The sequence below is a fragment of the Alosa sapidissima genome, chromosome 17 (assembly GCF_018492685.1).
Source record: "Alosa sapidissima isolate fAloSap1 chromosome 17, fAloSap1.pri, whole genome shotgun sequence".
Taxonomy (NCBI): Eukaryota; Metazoa; Chordata; class Actinopteri; order Clupeiformes; family Clupeidae; genus Alosa; species Alosa sapidissima.
The window spans coordinates 32,354,432-32,369,193 of NC_055973.1; the positions used below are offsets into that span (position 1 = coordinate 32,354,432).

The 14,762-nt window shown below is 42.2% G+C and overlaps 1 protein-coding gene and 1 long non-coding RNA gene across 2 annotated transcripts in view; one reads left to right on the forward strand and one right to left on the reverse strand.

The window, feature by feature from the left end:
• Positions 1 to 14,762, reverse strand: part of pola1 (polymerase (DNA directed), alpha 1) — a 113,107-nt gene that overhangs the window by 96,936 nt on the left and 1,409 nt on the right. The window contains exons 3-15 of the mRNA XM_042068202.1: positions 14,435 to 14,531; positions 14,249 to 14,329; positions 13,891 to 14,012; positions 13,699 to 13,761; positions 13,341 to 13,442; positions 13,047 to 13,194; positions 11,302 to 11,467; positions 10,815 to 10,987; positions 4,065 to 4,177; positions 3,442 to 3,555; positions 3,250 to 3,324; positions 2,044 to 2,182; positions 1,662 to 1,816 (exon numbers count right to left, since the gene is read on the reverse strand). Of these exons, the coding sequence (XP_041924136.1) occupies positions 1,662 to 1,816; positions 2,044 to 2,182; positions 3,250 to 3,324; positions 3,442 to 3,555; positions 4,065 to 4,177; positions 10,815 to 10,987; positions 11,302 to 11,467; positions 13,047 to 13,194; positions 13,341 to 13,442; positions 13,699 to 13,761; positions 13,891 to 14,012; positions 14,249 to 14,329; positions 14,435 to 14,531 (1,548 nt within the window). The remainder of the gene's footprint in view (positions 1 to 1,661; positions 1,817 to 2,043; positions 2,183 to 3,249; positions 3,325 to 3,441; positions 3,556 to 4,064; positions 4,178 to 10,814; positions 10,988 to 11,301; positions 11,468 to 13,046; positions 13,195 to 13,340; positions 13,443 to 13,698; positions 13,762 to 13,890; positions 14,013 to 14,248; positions 14,330 to 14,434; positions 14,532 to 14,762) is intronic.
• Positions 2,775 to 9,584, forward strand: LOC121688540. Its single transcript, XR_006024620.1, has 3 exons — positions 2,775 to 2,869; positions 7,962 to 7,964; positions 9,572 to 9,584. It is a non-coding gene; the product is annotated as an uncharacterized LOC121688540 (long non-coding RNA).

Below are 14,762 nucleotides of genomic sequence, written 5' to 3' on the forward strand. Positions count from 1 at the left end.
CTATGAAAGAACATGCGTAGCCTACTTTCTGAGTGCAAACACGGTCAGTCATAGATAAACGTAGCCTACCTCTGTCATGGTGGCTAGTTGCACCAGGTAGGGAAGATGTTCTGAAGTGCACGAACGTTAACCTTATGGCGGTCTTCTGATTGTTGGTGTGCTAAAACGTTTTCCTATTGCATCCATAAACAATTTTCTTGCAGCAAACCGCGCAAAAGCAAACCCCTGGCACTTTATTTTTTTCCACCATGGCTTGTTAGTTCTCCCCCGTTTCCAACAGCCGCCCATCTCCATTTATTTTTTAACTTTTGACACCTGTGCCTTCCTTTAGCAACGCATCCATGACAGCTAGTGGCCTTGCCAAATAGACGCACACAAATCATGACGCTAATATGCGAGGTTCTGGTAGGCGTACTGGTTATGGTTTTGTGCTATACATTAATAATAGCAAAGTTTTAAGTTGACTATTTTAATTGCATGGTTATTTTTTGTCAACATACGCTCACAACCTACTGTCGTTAAAATGAGGCCTAAGCAAAATAGGCTACAAGGCCCCCTTACTCAACAGTTTGCGATATTATTATTTTATGTTAACACGCTCAGTCAAAACCTTCCGTCGCAAATTGTGAAAAACATTGTTGTACATGTCATAACAGACGGGATAATAAATTGCATAGGCTACGGTTTATATTGCGTCGCTTTACACATACTGTTAGTTGCATTGATCAAAAACTGTAACAATAATAGTAGGCTACATCGGGTGGCATAGCAGGCTATCTGTTCAAGTCATAGGTGACACCCAAAATGAATGACCTCCCCTGACAAGAGTTTGCGATAGTAAGAAATTGTCTACAATGATGCACAGAAAGAACACAGCCTCCAAATTCGCACAGAGCTCACAACATCATATCCAAAAAAGTTGCGGATTGGGCAACGGATTGGGCAACCTCATTAGCTGTCTCGATTGTGTCACTATAATCCAACTTTTAGACCGTCCTCCAAACGTGTTCTTTTTTTTTTTAAGCAACCGCCCCAGGCCAATGAGACAAGCGTGTAGCTACAACATAAACAAAGCGAAACTCATGGCTGACGTATCTTCTTGAGCGGTCTCTGATTGAGAGACAGAAAGTTCTCAAGAACACTATTAGGTCTTTAAACATTTACCACCACACACATTAATTCATTGGACCTAATATTTGTAGTTGCCTTAAAAAAAGGGAAAGAAAAGGTGATGGGGACCCCCCCCCCCCCTCCTATTTTTTTTCTCACCGGATCTGCATCGATCTCAAATATGACATTTCTAAAATCAAATTGACGGAAATCCGTCGTACGACGGAGAACTTTAATCCTTGTCTGATTTACGCTATGTGAGGATATTAGACTAAATCTACTGATCATTTGAAAAATTAAGACCTCCGTGAAAAAATTCCAGACTTTGAGGTGAAATTCAATACTTTTTAATACTTTTAAGACTCCGCGGGTACCCTGCCTACATTTGGCAGGATGCTTATACAGGCTAAATGCAAATATACACATTTTTTGTCTGTGCTCCTACATTTTTTATCTTGGGTGCACAAGTGCTCCTGGAAAAGAATGTTAGTGTAGAGCCCTGCTTGGTCATAATTCTCATATCACTAATGGAGACGGTGAGGGACACTGACCTCGTTGTGATGGGTCTTGGGGTTTTGCACCGTTTTCAGACTGAGGGACATGACGACGAGGGGGGGAGGGGACAGGTCCTTCACCACGCAAACCAGCTCACTCTTCAGAGCCACAGCCTCCACCTTACACCAGCTCAGCGCCTGATTGGTCAGCTCTGCAGGACAGGGACGGACACAGACACAACATGTCCTAAAATGGCTCCACCAATGTCATACACGGTCACATCCTCTCTCTCTCTATATATATATATATATATATATATATATATATATATATATATATATATATATATATATTAAGGCTGCAATCATTACGAGAAAAGGACACAGCACAAGATATAAAGACAGATTGACAGTGTGTGTGTGTGCGCACAAGACATACGTGGGGTTTTGATGTCAAGCCAGCAGGGTCCACGGATCTTCCTGCTGAGGAGGAAGTGCTCCAGGCTGGCCGTGTTGGAACCAAACACGTGGGAGAACGTGGAGCCCTTCAGGTCAGAAGGCAATGCGGGCATCTCAGCCTAGATCACACCAACACACACCCAAGACCATTACACAGGGCATCAATTACTTCCTGTCAGCCTCAATTACTTCCTGTTGGTGTCAGTGAAGCATCAAGATTACAGCCAACACAGACCCAAGACAATTAAACAGGTCATCAATTACTTCCGGGTGCTGTTAACGAAGCCTGAGGGTAATTACCTGACACTTTATAGTTAATGTACCGGTGTGATAATTACCTTGACTAGTATTTGGCCTTCATAAAAATTACAACTTTTAAAAGCTCATGCCTGCTTAATGGCTACTGACTGATTTCTTTTGGTTTTATCTCTGTATTCATGTAGATTTAAAGGTGCTCTAAGCGATGCTGGGTAACGTCACTTCTGTTGACTTTCAAACAAAACAGAGAGATAGCTCGCTACTTCCTCCCCCTTCCTCCCGTGCTGCTCCTGTGCAATTGAAACTCTCCTAAACGTGCATCTCGTCTGTGATTTGCTGGAACAGTTTGTTATGTTTTTATGGGCTAGGTTTGCCCAGGTTGTTTTTGTTGCCGTTTTTGGAGCCTGGGCTGTCCACAGAGATCGCGTGTTTTTACAGTGTATTCAGGACACAGACAGCTAGCGGTTGGATAGGTGATGTTTGCAGTAAGTGACATAAAATGTTTTAGCCTAAAAAACGCGTGGCATCCCTAAGAGCACCTTTAACTAGTAGTCATTTACATTTTAACTCAGGCTACAGAGCACATACCATGTAAAGATCCAAATGTGTGTGTGTGTGCGCTGTGGCGCAACAGGCTACAGAGCACATACCATGTAAAGGTCCAAATGTGTGTGTTTTGGGTGCAACATGCGATAGATAGATAGATAGATAGATAGATACTTTATTGATCCCCAAGGGGAAATTCAAGAAAGGGGAAATTCAAGAAGCTACATACCATGTAAAGGTCCAAGTGCCCACAGGGACCCAGGTTCAAATCTGACCTGCGTTCATTTCCCGATCCCACCCCATCTCTCTAACCCACTCACTTCCTGTAGCAAAAAGCCCAAAAAATATATCAGCCGTAAAAAAAAAAAATGCTAACACTCACCGAGTACCTCACCTCCAGGTATTCGCTTTGCGTGGGAATATCTGGGATCTCAAAGGCGTAGCTCTTCTCCACTTTCTACCAAGTCAAACAGGGAAGAGTAGACAGTAACTGGGATGACATCTGACTCGTACACACAGGATACTAGGTGCCATTACACAAATAAATACTACAACAGATCTCGCGTTCACAAACCTTGGACTTGAACTTCATGATCTTAAACTTCTCTGAGAGACTGCTGAACTCCTGATAGACATCCATTAGGCCCACTGGCTGGTCTGTCTCCTCCCCAGTGGCCAAATTAACCTTCTGTTAGTCCGAGACAAAATAGAAAAGAGTGAACAACAACGACCCATAATGTTGTCAGCATGTCTGACCTCACTGATAGCATACACACAGAATAAAACATTTATTTCCATAATTTTGCAGATGCCTTTATTGATGTGGATCGACCCCCATAGCATTACTGTAACTATACAACCATAGAAAGAAAGTCATAACATGTGGGAGATGCGGGTTCTCATGTTCCAAGATCATCAGGGAGCTTGGAGTACAGGGCATGGAGTATGGGGCATGGAGTATGGGGCATGGAGTATGGAGCATGGAGTATGGAGCATGGAGCATGGGGCATGGAGCATGGGGCATGGAGCATGGGGCATGGAGTATGGAGTATGGGGCATGGAGTATGGGGCATGGAGTATGGGGCATGGAGTATGGGGCATGGAGTATGGAGCATGGAGTATGGAGCTTGGACAATCAAGCTGGTGACCAGATCTGGAACTCACATGTTCTCTGGGGAGAAGGTACATGGAACTCACGTGTTCTCTGGGGAGAAGGTACATGGTCCTCTCTATGTTCTTCACCGCCACACAGCAGCTCACGTGGGCTCGGGCTGACTCGATCCACACCTTGCCGAACAGGAACACCACACCTGTAGAGACCAACAGGTAGACCTCAATCCAACCCCTCAGAGTGGGAGACAAGCTCTTGCAGATGGGTGTGGACGCTCACCTGGTAACCTGGATCACAGATTACCTGACAGAGCGACCACAGTTCGTCAGACTGAAGAACCGTCTCTCTGACACTGTGATCAGCAGCACCAGAGCGCCACATGGAACTGTGCTCTCTCCAGTCCTGTTCACATTGTACACATTTGACTTCCGCTACAACACTGAGTCATGCCACATGCAGAAGTTTTCTAACGACACTGCAATTGTGGGGTGTATCAGGAACGGGCAGGAGGAGTATAGGAGCCTGGTGGAGGACTTTGTGCAATGGTGCAAACTCAGGGCTAGTCCACACGTACGAAACCGATCTTTTTTTCCTCCATCTTCCCTGAAACCGCATCAAGAATATTTGCGTCCAAACGGATCCATCTCAACACGTTACTTCATACCCCAGGCCTATAGGTGGCACTGTTTCTTTACAGAAATTGAGCAAAATGTTTGTGCTTTACAAACAGACAGAATAGGCTATGACGAAATGGCTAGTGCAAGGAAACCAGAATTGTTTGTGTGGACTGATGGTGAACTGTCAACTGTAGTCAACTGTAAAACTAATAAACTTTATTTTACGGTTTGTGAAGGGTGCAGTCCCGTCCTTTATTTGGCTAATGCAGGTAGGCCTACTAATCACCTTTACTTTCTTTGGTTGTAGGATAGTCCGTGATTCACATTAGTTTTGGCCATCACCGCAATTAGGCTACTAAACGCAAGGCTTACCCAAGTTCTAGGCTATTCTGTCGCCACATTTATAATATTGCTATAAAACCTTTGTTACTAACAGTCAATACGTTTGCCAGCATCAAATCAAATCGCGCATTTGCATTCAGTGTGCTACCATCGGCTTAACGTGAGTTCTAAGCGTCTTTGTATGCTTATATCTGATTTCACTTGACTGTGAATGCATGTATATATGTTGTAAGACATGTAAAATAAATTAATGACACTGGCACTACGCACAAATTAATGTAGCCTAAACTTACACCGCACTTTCCTAATAACTTAAGTTCTCTCGCGTCACTGACAGTAGCTAGAATGCATTAAAAAACACCGGGAAAAAACAGTGTTCAGTCCACCAAGTCATAAGCTATCGGCGCTGCGCAGCACCAGTTGTGATATTTATCTTACGGAGTGTAATCGTAGGTAATGTCATGTATGAAAACTAGTATTGTTAGGCAATACTATAAGTGCAAGTCCAGGGCAGCTGAGGTGTGGCAATGACATCATCGATACGCAAGGAGGATGTGCAGTTTCGCTGTCTAAACTAATTCAAACGGGCTACGGTTTCAGATTTCTCCACTCTGGGACCAGGTTTCAGAAAAGTACGGTTTCGGGCAGTGCGTTTACAGGATTCGTTTGGACGCTCGGCCAAGACGAAGCAAAACCTCTGCGTTTAACCTAAAAAGCGTCTCCGTGTGGACGGGCCCTCAATCATCTCCAACTCAACACTTCAAAGACCAAGGAGATGGTGGTGGATTTCCGCAGATCTAAGCCCACTCTGCTACCAGTCTCCATTGATGGGGTCAATGTCGAGGTGGTAAGCACCTAACAAGTACCTGGGTCTCCACCTGGACAATAAACTGGACTGGTCAGCCAACACTGATGCACTCTACAAGAAAGGGCAGAGCAGGCTGTACTTCCTGAGGAGGAAGGATGTGTGCAGCAAGCTCCTCAGGATGTTCTACCAGTCTGTTGTTGCCAGCGTCCTCTTCTATGCAGTGGTATGTTAGGGAGGAAGCACATAGAAGAAGGATGTGGGGCGACTTGACAGGCTGGTAAGGAAAGCTGGCTCTGTAGTGGGAGCTGAACTGGAGTGCATCACTTCAATATCTGACAAAAGGAGCCTGAACAAACTGATCAACATCTTGGACAATGAGTGTCATCCACTCCACAGCACTATTGTTAAGCAGAAGAGCCTGATCAGCTGGAGACTTCGCTCACTGCCTTGCACAACAGACAGACTGAGGAAGTCATTCATCCCCAGGGCCATTGAACTGTTTAATGCACCACTTAAGGGAAGAGGAGAAATAGACTTCTCCGCATAGTCTGTCTGCCTCTTCACCACCTCCAATGTCTTGAACTGTCTGTCCTCTCGTCACTTTAGATTTGTCTTCTGCCTCACTGTTTGTGTGCTGTATTAGCACATATGCACAACCCCTCCCTCCATGCCACATACCTTTCTTAATATAGTTATTTATATATAGATATTTAGTTATTTATATATAGATATATAGACTTTATTCTTGCACTGTTTGACTTACTCATTTGCACCATCACCATGACACTCATTCACACAGAGCACCTTACCTTACCTTATGCACTGAGAACCACAGGCTCAGTCCCTGCTTCAGTCATTGCAAGCGCACCTGATTGATTATTCACCCACTATGTGGATACTGTTTTTTAGAATTGATGTGGATTAAGTTTTATTTAGTATAATTTGTATTTTGTATATTTAGTATATTCTTTATCTTCTACAGTCCTTATTGCTTAGTTGTGTTTTTTTATATTATATACTTTTAATTACTTTTTCTGCTGTTATTGAATGTGTGTATGCTACTGTGACCTTGAATTTCCCCTAGGGATCAATAAAGTCTGTCTGTCTGTCTGTCTGTCTGTCTATCTATCTAGAGCACAAACTCAACACACACACATATAGACACCAACACCTTTGCTGAACGTTTTTACCTCTAGGGTATCTATCTTGCATAGTGTACCTTTCAAGTTAAGCATTTACCTGATGAAGCACATAAGCACCACTCAGATAGCTAGGTGGCTACCAGGCAGGGTCACAATTCACTTTTAATTGCAAACAGAAATGTCAGGCTAGCAACACGCCATTACATTTCCAAAACAATGATGGCTGCTTGTAACAACTTAATATTATGGATATTATTATGACCGCCGCTAGCGAAGCGGTCATATAGGGATTGTCAAAGTCCCCCCCAGTCATCTACTTCCTGAATTTTTGGTCAACGATACCCGGGACACCGAACCACATGAAATTTGGTGGGTATGTAGCCCCACTAGACTATTACGGAAAAAATTAGTTTGGTCACCGGGGGCCACCCCCCCCCCGCGCGCTGGGCCCCCCGAAACCCAAAAAATGCAGTTTTTCCTAAATAACTACCTGAACTGTTGTACTGAGGATGAAGAAATTTTTATGGTATGTTGGTCTCAAGGGCCCACATCAACCTAGCCCATAATCACTCATTTGTGATTTGCACCCCCCCGGTAAAAAATAAAAATGCAATATCATTCTGCTTTAATCGCCCCTCTCTTCAGTTAAGATCTGCACCAAATTTTTTGTGTATGATTAACCTGACATTCTCTGGGGGTATGCCAAGTTTCATAGAATTTCATCCATGGGGGGGGTCTAAAAAAATTAAGTTATGTGTACATTTAGTAACTGTACACTCATTGGCCTGTAGATGGTGGTGCACATATATACACACGCACACACACGCACACACACACACACACACAGGCACACACATACCATCAGTATCGGCAATTACAACGGCCGATACATAATTACAAATTCAGTAGGATTAAAGGAAAACCAAATATTCATCATAATAATTTGGATGCATTTCCAGTATTGGCGTCACATAGTCGTTTGTCCACCAGATGGCGCATCGTTGCAGTGAGACGTAATTTTGTTGGAAGTTAATCTAAAGTGGGTTGGAAAGACACTATGCTTCCTAGGACAAGACTGTAGTTTACCACAGAGAACGTCTAATAAGGGTAGGATGATTTCTGCATGACATGTAATTCCCATTTCTTCTTGAAGCCGAAATAAATCTGAGAATGTTTATCGGACATGCTTGGTTTTTACTGCAGATAGGCTACGTTAATCTTAAATTATATCAATAGCCTAGAGTAGGTAAAATAATGTTACCGTTAGCATTGGTTGAGTGATGGAGGCCAATTTGATTATTGATGTATTTGTAGAAAGCCATACATGCAGTTATAGGCTACCAAGCAAATTGATAACAGCACTAATTGCATCTTTCGACTGTCATCTCATTTGCTTATGACCATAACCTAGGCTACTAACAGGAGCTAAGTGAGTTAGCCACAACACGTTCGCTACGTGATGGTTTTCTAATGGAAAATATATAGGCTACCTGAAAGATAACCTGTCTATGATGCATCCTAAACACCGGGCTGGGACATTTAGCTCAAAGTCTCAAAAAGCATCTGAGTCAACGTTCATTCCCAAACACCCATATAGGCTACTTCAATCCTCTATTTTCAAAGGTGATTCAAGTAAGGAAGAGCATGGCTCAAAGTAAAGTAACTAGGACTGAAACTACATAAATTCGTCAAAGTAAATAATTTGTGTCAACTCGCCGCAATGTAGATTTATTAACGCACCCGTGATCTACATCTCCATTTAAACCAAATGTTTTTAGAGCGCACGTTGAGAGATGTATCCAGGGCAGGGTTGTATCTACACATATTTGTTGCACGTGCTACAAAAATCATTCTTTGCGATGGATGATTTAGTACCAACGTTACACCGGTCCAATACAGTTTTGCCTATGGCTATACCGTAAGACTGAGACGTTTTTTGTTTGTTCGAAGTGTGTTTAGGGTGTGAGAGGGGAGTCGATGTGCTTTGATTCCAGCTTGGTAGTAGTAGCAAAGATCCTTGATTACTAGCGCTCCGCTTTAACCCTCTTTGGTAGTAGTCTATGCGATTAAAAAACATGTGTGTGTGAAGTATCCAAACAATGATAACGCTTTCATTATGGCTGCTTTAGCCACAGACCTTGAGCTACTGTACAGTGGGTTGGGTTCCATATAGAAGCGTCGCTTTCCGTGATTCACACAGCTGCGTGAAATGTATTACTACTGATATGCAAAACTATTAACTTTTTGCCAAGAGGTGGCAGCTTAAGTCCGCTTGATACTGTAAGCCATTGGTTCCCAAAGGAGATTTTATTTGGGTCGCCACCAGCATAGCCTAGTGACAATTTATGTTGTGTAATAGGCCTAGCATAGGGCCTACCTTATATAGCCTATAGTTTGTTAACAGTCACGGTTTTGTCATAACTCCCTCTATGCATTTAGAATAGCTCTGAAACCGGGGGCGAACACGTCGCGGGGGGGGGGGGCGCCAGTGTGTGGATATCTCAATCGCAAAATGAAACAATATTTAGGCTGGGTGCTGGGTGAACTCAGCCTGATTCCTTTTCGATTTCTTAAAATATTGAGCTTGGTCTGGCGAAAGCCAGACTAACCATGGACCTCATAGTTGCAAAATGCAAGGGAACATGAATCGGCATATTATTTGCACAAACAATAACGGACAGTAGCTCTTCAACTTTGCCCGTTAAAATGGGTATGAACAGTCTAGCAAGCATTTCATGAAGGCCCTTTTGGACATGTCAGTTATTTGCACCACTGGGTAAAACGGCATTTTGTTTTAGACTACTGGTATTTAATTTGTGCATTGACAATAAAAATGAATATCATATGAACTAGATGACTAAACTTATGCATATGTAGAAGAAGAAACATAAAAATCCATGACATGACCTCTTCTTTACACTTGACCTCTTCTTGATAGCTGTTGAAAACTGCATGGAACTGACAGGGATTGTTTTGTTTAATAAATAAATAAATACATTATGCTGCGACCTTCTGCTTTTCCCAAATACAATGTAGCCTACAGGTGTACCTTTCATCAGTCCAGTTGCAATGGATGGACTGCCCTACTTGTGATTGTTTAGATATTTTAAAGGTTTTATAACAATGCTACAAATTTTTTGGTAAGTGCTACAAATCTATTCACCTTTGCAGCGCCAGTAGGCTACTTTGTGTGCGGCCCGCAAACACACATTCCAAACAAGCATACACAAAAGTTTCACGAGTGGGGGATGGAGTAGAAGATGGAGACAAATTCATTAACATGATTTATGATGATTTTCGCGGAATGGATGTACAGGACTGAGCGGCGGTCATATTTTGTACCGCTATGCGGTACATCTAGTTGTTAATATTGTACCATCAATGTGGTACAAACACAAGGCTCAAGTTTGTGAATAAGCCTTGAACAAGAGCTGGCGCTTTGAGAACCATTTAGACACAAAGCCCTTAAAGTGACAATGCACAATTTCTAAATAGGCTTCCATCAAGTTAATCAGCGTAAAATTGACAGTATTACCTAAGAAATTGATATTTAAAACACACAGTAATGGTCTGTAAATTATAGGCCTTTATTTCACTTTAGTTATTTGTGTTGTTATTCAAATGTTATAACAATTTAACATTCATCACAAGCATCCCCCAAAATTGATTCTACCCTCACCAAAAGCCCAAAACCTAATATCTTGTCGCCCTTCTGATAAGCATTTACTATGTAGTTTGAATTTTGTATTTCCGCCATATGAATTTACTATAAACTGTTCATTTTAAAGTGAACATAATGTTTATTGATGTCATCGCTTTGGACAAAAGCATCTGCTAAGAACCATAACCATAAGCAACCCCTGACAATACCCATTACACTCTATTCAGCAGGAGATCAGAGTAGTAGTAGTAGTAGAAGAAACGCACCTGGTTGGCTGTACTGGTCCTCGAAGGCATCCAGCCAGTAGAAGCGGAACACCTTGTCCCCGTCGGGGCCGTCCACCAGGGGGAGCTGACTGGCGTCCACCTGCACCTCCACAGGGGCCTCGCTGGCCCCCTCGTCCTCCTCCATCTTCTCCCAGCCTCCCGTTACGTCCGAGCTGACGGGAAAACACCCAACACTCAATCACAACAACACATGCGTACAAATAACAGCCGGTCCCCAAATACAGGCCAGCGAAAAATGCAGACAGCAAAGTTAAGGAGCTGGGCTAGCGTGCAGTAGTCTGAAAGTTGTGGGTTCAACTCCCGGCTTCCACCATTGTGCCCTTGAGCAAGACACTTAACCCTAAGTTGCTCCGGGGACAATGTAATCCCTTGTAATATAGTTGACATATTTAAGTCACTTTGGACAACAGTGTCTGCTAAATGAATAAATGTAAATCTAATGCTGGTGTCGCCCTGGCAGACTTACATGAGCATAGCATCGTGCAGTTCACTCTTGGGCTCGACCTTCACGGCGGGTTTGACCTCGGGCTTGGCTTTGGCCTCCGTCTTCACTACTGCTTCTGCGACATCCTCGTCACCCACCTCCATCGGCTCATCAAAGTCCACCTCGTCAAACTGCAGCGGCTCTTCCTCTGAAAAACACATACCAAGTGCTGATGAGGACAATGACAATAACCAGCATTGATACTACAAAGATGCGCACAGCACACACAAGATTATGGGGTCCTAATTCAAATGTTGGGCAAAGTGCAAACTCAGTCTATGAGCAAAGTCCTTACGCATGAACTAACAATCATGTGGCGTGAGGCAGCTTTTAGCTGGCCCACTGATGTTTTTGCTTAGGGTCTTGAATTTCCCCTTGGGGGATCAATAAAGTATCTATCTATCGTCTCATGGTATTACATTTGCAAATAGATTCTGCGTAGTTATTAACACTTATAATTTATCTTGTTAATTTAGGGCTGACAAAATAACTGGATTAATTTCGATTAATTCATTTGAGAAAAAATAACTGATTAAAAAAAATAGTGCAGATTAATCGATTCCGTATGACCTTTGACCCCAAGCCATTCTAGTCAGTAAAAAGAAGAAAATGTGCTGCCTGGATCATTGATTGGAACATTTACTTTTTAAAAGCGGCCTGATGGTGTTCATAAAAAATAAAAAGTGTTGAAAATAAAGTCCTCTGCAAAGTCTGCAGCAAGGAATTTGCATATCACCGGAGTTCATCAACTCTATAGTCGCACATCAATGCAAAGAAATAAGTGTTGACATTGAGGGGAGTGTTAATTTATTTTCATTGTGTCCCCTAGGTTATATCTGTGGCCTGAAATGCCTTGTATGTGAAAAAAAAAACTTCTTCCCGAAGCACTTTTGAATTTATTTCCTCAGCATATTAGGTCATATCATAGATTATTATGGCAATTATTTGAACAGTGAAAATAATAATAAGAGTTTTTGAACTTTAATGTCACTAATGCTGATTATTCAATGATTCATTTGAATTTAAATATTTAAAATACTTTCACAGCAAAAAATATATATACGATTAATTTAGATTCATTAATCACAGAGTATGTAATTAATTAGATAATTTTTTTTAATCGATTGACAGCCCTATATTAATTTAGCAGACACTTTTCAAGTGAGTTGTCAATTCTATTACATAGGACTACATTGACCCCGGAACAACTTAATTAAGCAATCTTTAGTTGGACTTTAGACTTGGCACTTCGCCCTGCAATGAGGGCCCGTCATGTCACAGGAGAAGCCAGGGACTGGTATGAAGAGAGCGCTGCTTCCATGATTAGAATGGCGTTTTCTATTGCTTCAATGATTAGAATGGCGTTTACTATTGCTTCGCTGTATTCTTTCTTTGAAAACGAGAATAAATAAATTTCAAGAGGTGAAAATCACTAGATCAAAACATGTCGAGGCTTTTATGCATTCTTCCGGGGTATTAAAAGGAAAAGTTTGCGCTAGCATGAAATATAAAGTTTATAACGCAACGGTAAATTGGCCTAATCTGTTCTGATTACATAACGTTACTACTGTCACCCGGGGAGGCTTCGGACACTTTAAAAAAAAAAGAAAAATCCTTTTCTATAAAACTTTGGTCTGGCATAGTATTTCACATTGTTAATTTGGTTTGTGTAGAACAGAAAATTGGTTGCTAGGGAAACGTGATGTCACACTTTAGTAATCTATTACCTTCTTCCTCTGGATCTGGATCCTCCACTTTAATGGCTTTGGCCAGAGGGGCTGGTTTGGGGGCCTGGGGTTGAGGCTTTCTTGCCGGGGCTGATGGTGCCGCAGAGACTGATGATTTCACCTTTGACCCTGGAGCAGGCAGCATCTCCTGAAACAATCAGAGCATCACACACACTTTAATCCTTTGGTTGTACAACGTACTAATGTAAATGTCAATGCATCAATACACAGGGCTGACTCAGATTCTCTCTGAACTTCTGTCCCTGGTGTCAAATCAGTGAGCACAGCAAATACCTTTGGGGGTTGAGGCCTAACGGAGAAGGGGTTCATGGGGGACCCCATTGTTTTCTTCTTCTTCAGTGTGACAACAGGCGGGGGCGTGAGGAGGGCTGGTTTCTGATGGATATAAAAAGTGTAAAGGGTTCACTCTCCTTCTTCCACAAAAAAGTCTCAAACTTCTCCATGGTCATAAATGCATTAGTCATACAAGAATACATGAATGTTTTGGCTCAGCTAAAAAAAATATGATATGACTTGATTATATTTCCTAAAAAATAATTCAGTAATTTGAAGAATTTTCATGACTTCAGAAATTAGGATCACAAGTATTAAGTGTAATTGGGTCATTTGCCATTGTGGACTTAAAGCTCACCTCTGAATGCAGGTCTTGCAAAAGGTCACCCAATAAGTCATCTTTGGACAGATCAACATCTTTCTGCAGAGAGATAAGGAACAAAACAAACTTCTTATACATAGCAACTTAAATAATTGAACACTGAATGTACGTAATATATCAGTGACACAGGACGGCTTTAGACGCCGTGTGAAGGATGATCTTACTGACCTCAGCTGGCTTCTTCACGTTGCTGTTCATAAACATGCTCTTGATGCTGTTGGGTTTGGCCAGGGATACTTTCTTCATGTTCTTTTTGTCTTTGGCATCTCCAGCTTTACCCCCTGCTTTTCCTGTTTCCAATTGATACAACACATGAGCTTGGGAATGTTATCAAAGGAAAACTGAAGCTCAACAAGAACAGACCCTCGTCATAGACAACTTACGGAGAGGATAAAGCAATGAAATGATTTAGATATCAGTTTCACAGACAGAAAAGTGCATGACCTAAAGATAACACATGTTCCCCTACCTTAAGCATTCTGATTCAGAAAAGTGCATGACCTAAAGATAACACATGTTCCCCTACCTTTAGCATTCTGATTCAGAGCGTCATCAGCGAGCTCTTCATCAAAGATCTCTCTTCCGTCTTCTACATAGCCCATCCCGTCTGTTAAGAGACACAACACATTTAGTAAAGACCTGAGGAAAAAATGCACCATAATGACATATGCGACACAAATGTGACTGATGAACAGCTGAGGTAGAGTCTCACCATCGTCAATGATCCAGTCATCGTCTTGTCGCTCTCGCACCATGCGCGAATACTGAGCCTCATCCACTTCTTCATACACATTCTCAAACTCCTCCAGCTGAGGAAGCAAGCAGCATTACCAAACATGGCTTTTCACACTAGGCAAAATATCAAGGTTGTTAAGTCCCAAACAAAAGTGTGTGATACAGTTATGATAATGTTAACCCCAGAAAGAGTTGTTTTTCTGTAAATATTGAGGGTCTGCTCAGGTACTGAACAGTTACTTTAGATCAGTGGTTCTCAAATGGGGGTCGCGTACCCCTGGGGGTACGTGAAGGCACTCCAGGGG